General features: G+C 41.1%; 1 protein-coding gene across 2 annotated transcripts in view; it reads left to right on the forward strand.

Annotated features, from left to right (window-relative positions):
• tesk2 (testis associated actin remodelling kinase 2) overlaps positions 1–12,119 on the forward strand; it is a 100,991-nt gene that overhangs the window by 21,471 nt on the left and 67,401 nt on the right. For both annotated transcript variants that reach the window (XM_067990133.1, XM_067990134.1), the window contains 2 exons: positions 5,517–5,797; positions 11,761–11,882. In XM_067990133.1, coding sequence (XP_067846234.1) covers positions 5,591–5,797; positions 11,761–11,882 — 329 coding nt within the window. In that variant the 5' untranslated portion in view covers positions 5,517–5,590. The remainder of the gene's footprint in view (positions 1–5,516; positions 5,798–11,760; positions 11,883–12,119) is intronic.

Genomic DNA, 12,119 nt, shown 5'->3' on the forward strand with positions numbered 1-12,119 from the left:
TATGAACTGATTCCTATGGTGCTGAATTCACTCCGTTCTGTAGTTCAAATTGATTCAGCAACATTGGAACAACTAGATGGTTACTAAAAAATTGCATTTGCAATAACTTTATTATTCTCCTGATGTCAGAGGGAGGTCCATATAGACGAATAATGTCAAATTGCATTGCTGATGTGTGAGTGGACTGAGATCAGTCTGCCCATGGCCAGAAATAAACTGACACAGCTAACATCAAGTATTACTGTTTTTACCTTTGCCTCCAGAAACCCCCCTTTGGATGGTTCTTGTGCCTCTGTATACTATCTTATTTATAATTGCAGTACTGTAATATAAATGGAGCATTAAATCACATTTATGGCAAGCCTCCCAAGGCAGTTACTGTGCGTGGCACTTTTCTTTTAATAGTATTTTTGTAATTGCTGTAATAAGACATAGTTGCACTTTGCTAGTAGTACAGAACCACAATTGTCAATTTTAAGTAAATTGCTAGGATGGGGCAGTGATTCTAGTTAATAGCCACAAAATTATATTTGATTCCAGCTGTGGAACAGCTAGTATGAATACATTTAACTGCTGAATGGAGCACATACTGTTAGCTATAAATAGCAAGTTCTTTTGTGCTGCTATATTTTTACTCTTAAGCAGAGTCGAAAGTGAAAAATGTAGCCTTTGAGCTTTTCAGCCTCTGGCAATTTAGCTGTAAAGAATTGTATATTGAGTAACATATGTTGCTTTGAGTAAAGAACTCAACGATTAAAGAAGCATTTCAGGCCATTCTGTATAATTGTTATTGCAGAGGTGAAACATAGAATGTTGCCAGTGTTTCAATTAGAAATTTCAGGAATGTTGATTGTGTACCTGACCAGAAGTAGTAGTCCAATGGTATCTGGAGATGGCAGTTACAAATCATATTGAGAACAATAATGTGCAACTAGGAATATCTGACTACTTGTTCATTGGGAAAGAAAACTACTGTGCACTCACTCAAATTCTGTGTAAACACTAATTTTTAAATTGTTAGCTAAGTGCCTGGAAATATTGAACTGGCCAGTATGGAGACAACAGGATGGTGCATTGAGTTGGTGTGATAAGATATTGTCATAGAGGGGTAGTGTGTGATTTTGTGCTCATGATTAATCACTTGTGGTGTTCGTGATCTTCGCTGGAAGACACTGGTACTTACCAGGTAGGAAATATTTTTCCCCATAAGAAAAGGTAGGAAAAATTAAACAGGTGAGCACCCTATCGTTTTCTTGTGTTTGCTGATGGTTACAGAGTAGTATTGGTAGAACAAGTATGGGCAGAGATACCCAACCAGGGTACACTGCAATCCCACTTGAGAGAAAAAATTGTGTCCATTTAGTATATTTCCATCAAAGTGGGTTTGGTAGCCTACCAAAGCTGCTTTAAGAGCACTTTATCATTTGTTTTGTACAATCTTTGACATCTCAAAGTATTCAGATCACAAAAATAGTCTTCAGAATCTTTCCAAGGAGTAAAATTTACTCTGCAAAAGTTTTTACTGCAACACTTGAAGTAAATGCCAAACACTTGTTCAATTTGGACAAGCCTTGAAGCAGTGACCTGAAAAATTTTGCAGCCTTGGTGACCTCGACAGTGGCTATATTGAGACTGGTTGTGACTAAGCCAAGGTAATAAATTTCATGAAAGAAGTGTTCAGAACTTGCTGCTTTGGAATTCCAGACCATTGGGCATGTGATTTCAACTCATTTATATGGCCTAGGCATGCATACTTTAACATTTTGTGCATTTTGTTGGTAAAATGGTAAGACGAAAAGCAGTGTGTGAGTGTTTTTTGATTGTTGTGTGTGGTTACTGCATATTGGTTATCTGTTAAATTGGTGTTTAACACCATGGAAACTCATTGTATGGAGAGGAGAGATAGCATTGAGATCAGCTTGACCAATTGGAATAACTGCTCCAGGCCATCAGAAGAGAGAAAGTCCAACCAATAATGAGCAGCTCCAACCAGCACGTCATGGCAGTGGTCAAACAGCATCCAGCTGTGTTCTGGATGGAGAGCAGGAGTGGCTCTGGTACGTTCTCAGCAACCACTTAAGTCAAAGTACTGCTCACGACTGCTGGACAAAAATCTACAACCTGCACTAAGATGTGCTGTGTATGATTAATTTATGCCAGAATTCCAAACTGTGATGAAAGAGAAAGACTGCAAAATTTTGCACTGAATGGTGGTAGATGTTGAAGTACATATAGCTGTAGTGTGTGTGAGGTGTTTTCTACTCGTGCATATGACATAAAATGGCGTGGCTTGTAGTCAACAATTTCTATTGGACAACATTATTTAAACTGGTTAAATGTCAGCAGTATCCCTCCACACAGTTGAATCTCTAACCCTTGGCTCTGCCAACCTGTGCCTAAGCTCCTTGGACTTGGATAATTGAAGCATGATCTTATGGGGAGAGAGAGTGCACTCTGTGTAGAGTAAAACAGTTTTTACATCTAAATTTCTTAGTAGCTGTGTTTGGAGACTGTTAAACATGATTGTTTACTATGTGTGCCGTATACCTGACTGAAAATAAAATGATCTCCCTGGAGTCAGGATAGAGAAGTATTGCTGCTCTCATGTCTTAAGTTCCTATTATTTTGCCTTGCAGCAAGAGGCTGATCTGGATGATGAGATGATGCAGCTGTTGTAGAGGGGGACTGTTAAAATATGGAAGTCAAGGAAGCATGTAGCAAAACAATATGGCGCTAATGGGAGATTTTAGACTTGGGAATTGTGCCTTTGGATTGGAAAATTGCAAATGTCACTTCATTATTTAAGAAGGGAGGGAGGAAGGAAGAAACCAGGTAACGACAGACCTGCCAGTTTAACATCAGTTGTGGAGAAGTTACTGGAATCTTATCAGAGAAGGAGGTCACTAGCATGGTGGCTAGGGGAGTGTCTCTGGATGTTGTCTATTTGGATTTCCAGAAGGCATTTGATAAGGTTCTGTACAAGAGATTATTAGCAAAAATAAAAACACACAGAATTGGAGGGAACCTTGTGACATTGGTTGGGAGGTAGGAGCTGAGAGTAGGGATAAAAGAAATGTTCTCTGATTGGTGGGATGTGACAAGTGGCATTCACCTGAGATGATATCCAAGTTTGCAGGTGACACTAAGTTAAGAGGCATAGTAAGTTGTGTAAATGGGAGTAGGGAGTTACAAAGGGGCATAGACAGAATGACTGGGCAGAACTATGGCACAAGTAGTTCAATGTGGGGAAGTGTGAGGCCATCCACTTTGGATCCGAGAAAGACAAATTGGAATATTTTCTTAATTGTGAGAGACTAGGAGATGTGGTGGAGTAAAAGGTTTTAGATGTTCATGCAAACAAATCTCGGAGGTACAAAAAGTAATCAAAAAGGCTAATGGAATGCTGACCTTTATCTCAAGGGGGTTGGAATACAGAAGTGAGGAAGTGATGCTTTAATTGTACAGAGTAAGGGAGAGGAATTAATTGGATAGCACTTCCACAGAGTCGGCACAGACACGATGGGCTGAGTGGCTTCCTTCTGTGTTGTATGATTCTATGAATGCCACTGGGTCAGACCCCATCTAGAGTACTGCGTTCAGTTTCGGACACCAAACCTCAGGAAAGTATATTGGCTTTGGAAAGGGTACAGCGCGGATTCACCGGAATTATACCGATGCTTAAAGGGTTAAATTATGAGAACAGGTTGCATAAACTGTTTTTGTATTCCCTCGAATTTGGAAGGTTGAAGCGTGACCAAATCGAGGTGCTAAAACGATAAAAGCGATTTGATAGGGTAGATACAGAGAAACTATTTTGTTTGGTGGGGGAGTCCAGAACAAGGGAGCATAATCTTGAAATTAGAGCTCACCATTTAGGGAAGCACTTTTACCACACACATGGTAGTGGAAATCTGGAACACTCTCTTTTCTCTTTCTCCCCCCCCCCCCCCCCCCCCCCCCCCCCACCCCACCATAAGGCTTGTGGATGCTGAGTCAATTGAAATTTTCAAGACCGAGATCGATAGATTTTTGTTAGGTAAGGGTATTCACAGATATGGAGTAAAGGCGGGTAAAGTTGAGGTCCAGATCAATGATAATCTAATTCCATGGCGGAATAGGCTTGAGGGACTGAATGGCCCAGTCCTGTTCCTATGTTCCTGTTGGCATGTGGGTTGTCATTGCTCAATGCTGGCATTGACTTCATAGAATCTTAAACAATTTTACAACACCAAATTGTTTACAATTGTCAACCCCAGTCCATCACCGGCATCTCCACATCATAGAATCTTAAGCACAGAAGGAAGCCATTCGGCCCATAGTGTCTGTGCCGGCTCAATGGAAGTGCTATTCAATTATTTCCACTCCCTTGCTCTCCATAACCCTGCAAATTTTTCCTTTTCAAGGATAAGCCCAATTCCCTTTTGAAAGTTACTATTGGAATCTGCTTCCACCACCCTTTCAGACAGTGCATTCCAGATCACAACTCGCTGCATTAAACCACCACCCCCCCCACTCCGGTTCTTTTGCCAATTATCTTACATCTGTGTCCTCTGGTTACTGATCCTCCTTGGATTTTGTTTGGCAGGGGGAAGGGAATTCGAATGTTCAATGCTAGATAAGTTGCTGTACTGGGAATTGTCAGATAATGTGAGCCTATCCTTCACAGAATAACATCAATGGACGTCATCCTTTGTATTAAAATGTAATTGTGTAAGCCCCTGAATAGCATTTGATTTTTAGCTTGTGCTGGCATAGGATTGTTGTCATGCTTTTCAAATTACTTGAACAATTGTCAGCATATCTGATGGAGAACTAACTTTTAAATGTGAATGTAGGGGTGTGTGTATGTGCGATAATAGATCCCCTCCTGTACTGAAAGGCAGTCTATGCTGAAAGACAAGCAACAGGCTCCTAGGGCTCATATACTTAGCAGCCAGCTGCTAAGTATGTGAGAGCACCTTCTAGCAGTGACTTGCCTTGCATGTTTCTAATCGGAAGTACCAGACCTCAGCTTAGCACCTTTTCCCATGGAAGAATCCTGGTTACAGACTTGCATCTTTAAAAATTCGAAGTGAAGAGTGAATCTGCAGCAGCAATTGGAATAAATGTACAGAAAATAGAAAAATAGAAGGGGAGTCTCTTAAGCACTTTGTGAGGAAGTCTGGAGGAGTTTAGAATTGTACTTGACCTGGCCTTAGAGCTTAATGCTAATATTGAATCTGAAGAAGTAAATGATTTCTATTCTTTATATAGACTGATCTGCACCTTGTGTACACAAGTTATTAATGTGCAAAAAAAAACTAAAATCAATCTCGAGGGGAATAGCTGTCTCAAAATTTTGGGTATAAAGGCTTCCTGTCAGTTAATCTTTAATCACTAGTTTGCTAACCAAATCAGTGGTAATTTTATGTTTATGTATCGCCATTATAGGAAAAAGGTAGTTCTTGCTGGTGGTCAATAGACTTTTATTGAATTAGTGAATTTATTGAATAAATGTGTGTTTATCTCTCCTTCAGGTTTGAGTCCAAATAAATCATTGAAAAGAATTTTGGATGCTAAAATGTGAGTCATTTTTTCTGAACTCTTTGGAATGGATCGAAACAAAAGGAATTCGATAGCTGGTTTCCCATCAAGATTGGAGGATTTTGATGGCAATCGAGAAGGTGGTGTTGCTCAATCAGGGAGAGTGTTCCCTTCATCCTACAGAGCCCTGAGTAGTGCTGTCTCCAGACTTACTAGGCTTGATGACTTCACCTGTGAAAAAATAGGATCTGGATTTTTCTCTGAAGTCTACAAGGTTAGTACATTTTACTACTCACAAGCTGTAAAATGTAACCAGCAGTGAAACACTTAGTGTTTTTATCACTTATAGTGATTTTTAATTTGCCTTCCTCCTTTGTACTGTAATTCATACTCTTTGGAGGGCATCAAAGGGGAATTGGGAGAGGGAGAACACTTCACAGTGCTCTTGAATGGCAGTAATGTTGAAGTTTGCTGTCATTGAGTTAGAAGAATGAGATCTGGCTTCATTATGGTGAAATACTCTTGAAACCTGAATCAGAACTGATTAAACTTATAAGAAAAGCATGGTTAATGTTGTCTTGGGAAAATTGAAGCAAGTGCTTTAATCACTTTGCTCCTTGGTTTCTTCCAGTGTTCGTTAAAAGCACTTTGCACATGGCAAACACAATAATATGCAATGTTCTTTGATCAAGGTATATATAACTGGAAACTGAATTGAAGAATGAATTTCAGCAACCATACTCATTTTGAGAAATTGTAAAGAATTCTCAACATTTTTCCTGTTCCTGCATTTTTTTTTGGCGAAATGATGGTGACCTCTCTCAGTCTATTGGCACTGCTTCTGAAATTGCCCAGACAGCTGAATTTATTTTGACAAACCTACTGTCTGGGACAGTGCCAACTGTGTATGAGGAACCTCTTGTGTCCATTGTGTTTCTGGACTGCTTCTGCTTCCTCCTCCTGCTGCACTATGATCTGGCCAGTGCACCTATGCTCCCTGGTGAAAGTTTGCTGAGTACTATTCGATTCTGTCACTGTTGCGCCATGAGTTTACATCCTTCGCTTCACACAGCTCATTAGCTCCTGGTCAGATCTAGAGTAACTTTTTGATTTGATTGTGCAGCTGTGAAATGCTACAGGAATTCCTGATTAATGGCTCAAGGAGCACAAATTGGCTTTCCCCTCCCCTAAACATTTTACATACGAACATACGAATTAAGAGCAGGAGCAGGAGTAGGCCATTCGGCCCCTCGAGCCTGCTCTTCCTTTTGATAAGATCATGGCTGATCTGATGGTGACCTCAACCCTACTTTCCTGTCTACTTACTATAACCTCTGACTCCCTTGTTAATCAGGAATCTATCTAACTCAGCCTTAAAAATATTCAATGACCCTGCCTCCACCGCTCTCTGGGGATGGGAGTTCTACAGACTCACGACCCTCTGAGTGGAAAAAATTTCTGCTCATCTCCGTCTTAAATGGAACACCCCTTATTTTTAAACTGTGGCCCCAAGTTCTAGTCTCTTCCACAAGGGGAAACATCCTCTCAGCATCTACTCCTTCTAGTCCTCTCAGGATCTTATATGTTTCAATAAGATCACCTCTCATTCTTCTAAAGTCCAATGTATACAGGCCCAATTTGCCCAACCTTTCCTCATAAGATAACCCCCTCATCCCAGGAATCAGTCGAGTGAACCTTCTCTGAACTGCCTCCAAAGCAATTATGTCCTTTCTTAAATAAGGAGACCAAAACTGCACACAGTATTCTAGATGTGGTCTCACCAATGCCCTGTACAACTGTAGCAAAATATCTCTACTTTTATATTCCATTCCCCTTGTAATAAATGACAACATTCCATTTGCCTTCCTAATCACTTGCTGTACCTGCATACTAACTTTTTGTGATTCATGTACTAGGACACCCAGATCCCTCTGTACCTCAGAGTTCTGTAACCTCTCTCCATTTAAATAATATACTGCTTTTCTATTCCTCCTGCCAAAGTGGACAAGTTCACATTTTCCCACATTATACTCCATCTGCCAAATTTTTGCCCACTCACTTAACCTATCTCTATCCCTTTGCAGACTCCTTATGTGCTCTATTTGCTAATATTTATCTCTTTCTGGAGGGGTAGGAATGCTCTAAACATTGATGAATGGTCTGTTCATGCTTTCTATTTGTAATGTGCCTTCTGCTTTTTAGCTAATTTTCCCTCCCCGTGGCTGAGCCACATCCTCCGAGACCGAGCTAACTCTGCCATAAAGCACGGCTAAGGAGCTGTGTAAGGGTGACTGATGACAATTCTACATCCACTATTTCTCTTTAATTACAGTGCCATTTCATTGAAAAGTGGGTTGAACTAGGATCTCGTCACACGATTCTGAACATAATTGCTTTTGACGTGACATTTAGAAGTAATGTACTGTTTCGGGTTAGGGTAACCAGTGATTTCATAATCGTGTGTTCGGTGTGTTATGCTATGCAAAGTGATTAGTACAGGTTTTTCTGAAAAATATTGTGAATGTTTTGATGTGAATGCAAATTTCAATTGGCAAACATCTTTAGCCAGAAGTGCCGAGTGGATATCCATCTCTGCCTTCTCCCGATATCCCCACCATCACAGAAGCCAGTCTTCAGCCAATTCGATTCACTTCACGTGATATCAGGAAACAGCTGAGTGCACTGGATACAACAAAGGCTATTATCCCCAACAACATCCCGGCTGTAGTGCTGAAGACTTGTGCTCCAGAATTAGCTGCGCCTCGAGCCAAACTCTTCCAGTACAGCTATAACACTGGCATCTACCCGACAATGTGGATAATTGCCCAGGTATGTCCTGTCCATAAAAAGCAGGACAAATCCAATCTGGCCAATTACCGCCCCATCAGTCTACTCTTAATCATCAGCCAAGTGATGGAAGTTGTCATCAACAGTGCTATCAAGCAGCACTTACTCACCAATAACCTGCTCACCGATGCTCAGTTTGCGTTCTGCCAGGATCACTCGGCCCCAGACCTCATTACAGCCTTGGTCCAAACATGGATAAAAGAGCTGAATTCCAGAGGTGAGGTGAGAGTGACTGCCCTTGATATCAAGAAAGCATTTGACTGAATGTGGCACCAAGGAGCCCCAGTAAAATTGAAGTCAATGGGAATCGGGGAAAACTCTCCAGTGGCTGTAGTCATACCTAGCACAAAGGAAGATGGTAATGGTTGTTGGAGGCCAATCATCTCAGCCCCAGGACATTGCTGCAGGAGTTCCTCAGGGCAGTGTCCTTGGCCCAACCATCTTCAGCTGCTTCATCAATGACCTTCCCTCCATCATAAGGTCAGAAATGGGGATGTTCGCTGATGATTGCACGGTGTTCAGTTCCATTCGGAACCCCTCAGATAATGAAGCAGTCCGTGCCCACATGCAGCAAGACCTGGTGAATATCCAGGCTTGGGCTGATAAGTGGCAAGTAACATTCGTGCCAGGCATTACCATCGCCAAATCCCCCACCATCAACATCCTGGGGATCACCATTGACCAGAAACATAACTGGACCAGCCACATAAATACTGTGTCTACAAGAGCAGGTCAGAGGCTGGGTATTCTGTGGCAAGTGACTCACATCCTGACTCCCCAAAGCCTTTCCACCATCTACAAGGCACAAGTCAGGTGTGTGATGGAATACTCTCCACTTGCCTGGATGAGTGCAGCTCCAACAACATTCAAGAAGCTCGTCACAATCTAGGACAAAGCAGCCCGCTTGATTGGCACCCCATCCACCACCCTAAAAATACACTCCCTTCACCACTGGCGCACCATGGCTGCAGTGTGTACCATCCACAGGATGCACAGCAGCAACTCACCAAGGCTTCTTCGACAACACCTCCCAAACCCGCAACCTCTACCATCTAGCAGGACCAGAGCAGCAGGCACATGGGAACAACACCACCTGCACGTTCCCCTCCAAGTCACGTACCATCCCGACTTGGAAATATATCGCTGTTCCTTCACCGTCGCTGGGTCAAAATCCTGGAACACTCTACCTAACAGCACTGTGGGAGAACCTTCACCGCATGGGCTGCAGCGGTTCAAGAAGGCGGCTCACCACCACCTTCTCGAGGGCAATTAGGGATGGGCAATAAATGCTGGCCTTGTGAAGCCCACAACCCATGAACGAATAAAAAAAAAGCGATGTCTTGATTTTAACAGTGTTGCACTGCTAGCCATTCCACAGCGAAGTGATGAAAGATCTGAGGCCCATTATGTTTGGAATTTCCTTTTAGTATTTTTCTTAGCTCTTCCATCTGCTTGGGAAACATCAATTTTCTTTTGTGATCGAAGTTGAGCTCCTGAATTTTAAATTTGGAGTAGCGCAAAATTTTAAAGTATATGTAAAACAGGAAAGATTTGGTAATTATGTCAGCATTTTTAAAGAGCTATCTGCACCCGAATAGTGAAAAATTGACATAGCTTTTGAGTTGAGCATTGATCACACTATAGGATGTCTTGAGACATCGGAAACTGAGTTGATGTTTTGTAAAGTTGAGATGGAAGTTAAGTTTGCCAGTAGTGTTTGGCTGCTGTTAATATTGCTTAGCTCAAAAAAATGTGTTCTCCCCTCTGGTTTCAGGTGGTCGTCAGCAGTGGAAAAGTGGGTTATGATTGAAATATTAATGTGAACAGTATCATTGTTAAATCTGGTTTGTAGGTTAGTATCTGTAGGTTTTGACGGGCTCCCCTTAGAAATCAAACTCTTACAAAGAATTGCAATTTAGTCCATAAATTGCTGAGCAGCCCAGGAAAATTCTGGTATTTCTAGGCTGACTGCTTTTGATTTTAAACCATGCGCTGATGCTGAAACTAAAATAACATAAGTATCACAGTAGTTAATCTATTCAAACGTATATGTCAGACTCAGTTTTAGCTTACAGTAAATTTCAGTTTTGTTCACTGTTAATAATTTTCCCAATCCTTTTTTCTGTTTTTTTAAATTTATTTTGCTTTTTTCCCCTCTATCCTAATCTTTTTATCCCATCTTTCTCAATCCTCCCCCCTCCACCCCCCCAACCCCACCCATCCATTAAAAAAAAAATGTAATCCTTTTTTCTTGACTTCACATTGGGAGTCTGGAGAAAAAAATAAGATTTGGCAGCTGGAAAGGGGAGGGGGGGGTGGTGTTTCCTTTTGAACACAGCCTTTTAAAGGCCAGTTGCTCCATCTGATCAAAAGTCTGTGCCTGATGGTTTGACACTGCAGCATCAGAGATGCAATCAGATCGTTCTTTGGTGTGTTCTTGTGTGTTGAGGCAAGAAGAGTGCTGACGAATGAGTCCACCCATCCTTGGAGTCTGATGGTACCCAGTGGTAGCACTCTCGCCTCTGAATCAGAACGTTGTGAGCTCAAGCCGCATTCTAGGACCAAGCACGTAATCTCGTCTGATATTTTAAGTGCACAATGCACTGAATTGCTGATTGTTGGGAGATGCCATCTTTTGAATGAGACATTAAACAGAGATCCTGTCAACTGAGCAGGCAGGACATAAAAGATTCCATGGCACTATGCAAAGGACCGAATGGAGTTCAAGTTCCCTGGCCAACATTTCCTACCTCGGTCAACATGCCTACCTTAACCAACACCATGGGGCAAAAGAGATTAACCAATTATTCATCTTATTTGCTGTTTATGGGACCTTGCTGAGTGCAATTGGCTTATGTGTTTCCCTATTTAACAGTGACTGCACTTCTAAATTAATTCATTGTTTGTGAAGTGCTTTGAGGTGTTCCAAGGACACATTAAGGTGCTCTTATTTGCCTTTTCTCTTATTCATTTGTTTTCTTTTTGTATGCCTATATACAAAAAATAAAAATAGTAACTGTGGGATTTCCCTGCTTGAGTGCTGGTAGTATAAGTGGTCAGCTTCAACACAAAATGTTGATGCAGATTTACCCATTGGATCTGGATTTTACATGAATGATCATTATTAATAAATTACACATACATACAATACCTGATGACATAACCCCTGGAGAAAAAGATATTTTACTATTGAGAATTATCCTTTCTACATAATGGCCTGCTCAAGATTCCTAAAGCAGTGACAGTTTTTATGCCATGTGTCCTGTTGTTTCAAGCATAGACTTTCTTTTCTGTTCTTTCCCTTTGCCTCTCCTTCCCACAGATTGGCTGTGTCGGTATAGTTTTAACTTTTAACAGGTACATCTTTACTTTTTAAAAAAAAATTTACAGGTGCGGCACAGAACATCAGGCCAAGTGATGGCACTGAAGATGAACAAAATGAGCAGCAACAGAGCAAACATGCTGCGGGAAGTGCAATTAATGAATCGTCTTTCTCACCCCAACATTCTCAGGTAATTCAAGAGTAAATGGTGAAACTGTTAATCTGGAAGAAAATCCAATTTCTATTGAAAATTTCTAGGCTACTCCAGTAATTGATTAGCCTGGATTGCTAATTAGAAGTTCAATCAATCTTCTTTAATCTTTACATGTTCCTCCTTTAGCTGGGTGAAGCAAATATTTGTAGTATTTTGTTTCTTTGCAAGTAGTTTACATTTTTAAAAAAAAGCTATAAGTCTTGATTTTTGTGA

This window comes from Heptranchias perlo, chromosome 9, assembly GCF_035084215.1.
Source record: "Heptranchias perlo isolate sHepPer1 chromosome 9, sHepPer1.hap1, whole genome shotgun sequence".
In the NCBI taxonomy this organism is placed as follows: domain Eukaryota; kingdom Metazoa; phylum Chordata; class Chondrichthyes; order Hexanchiformes; family Hexanchidae; genus Heptranchias; species Heptranchias perlo.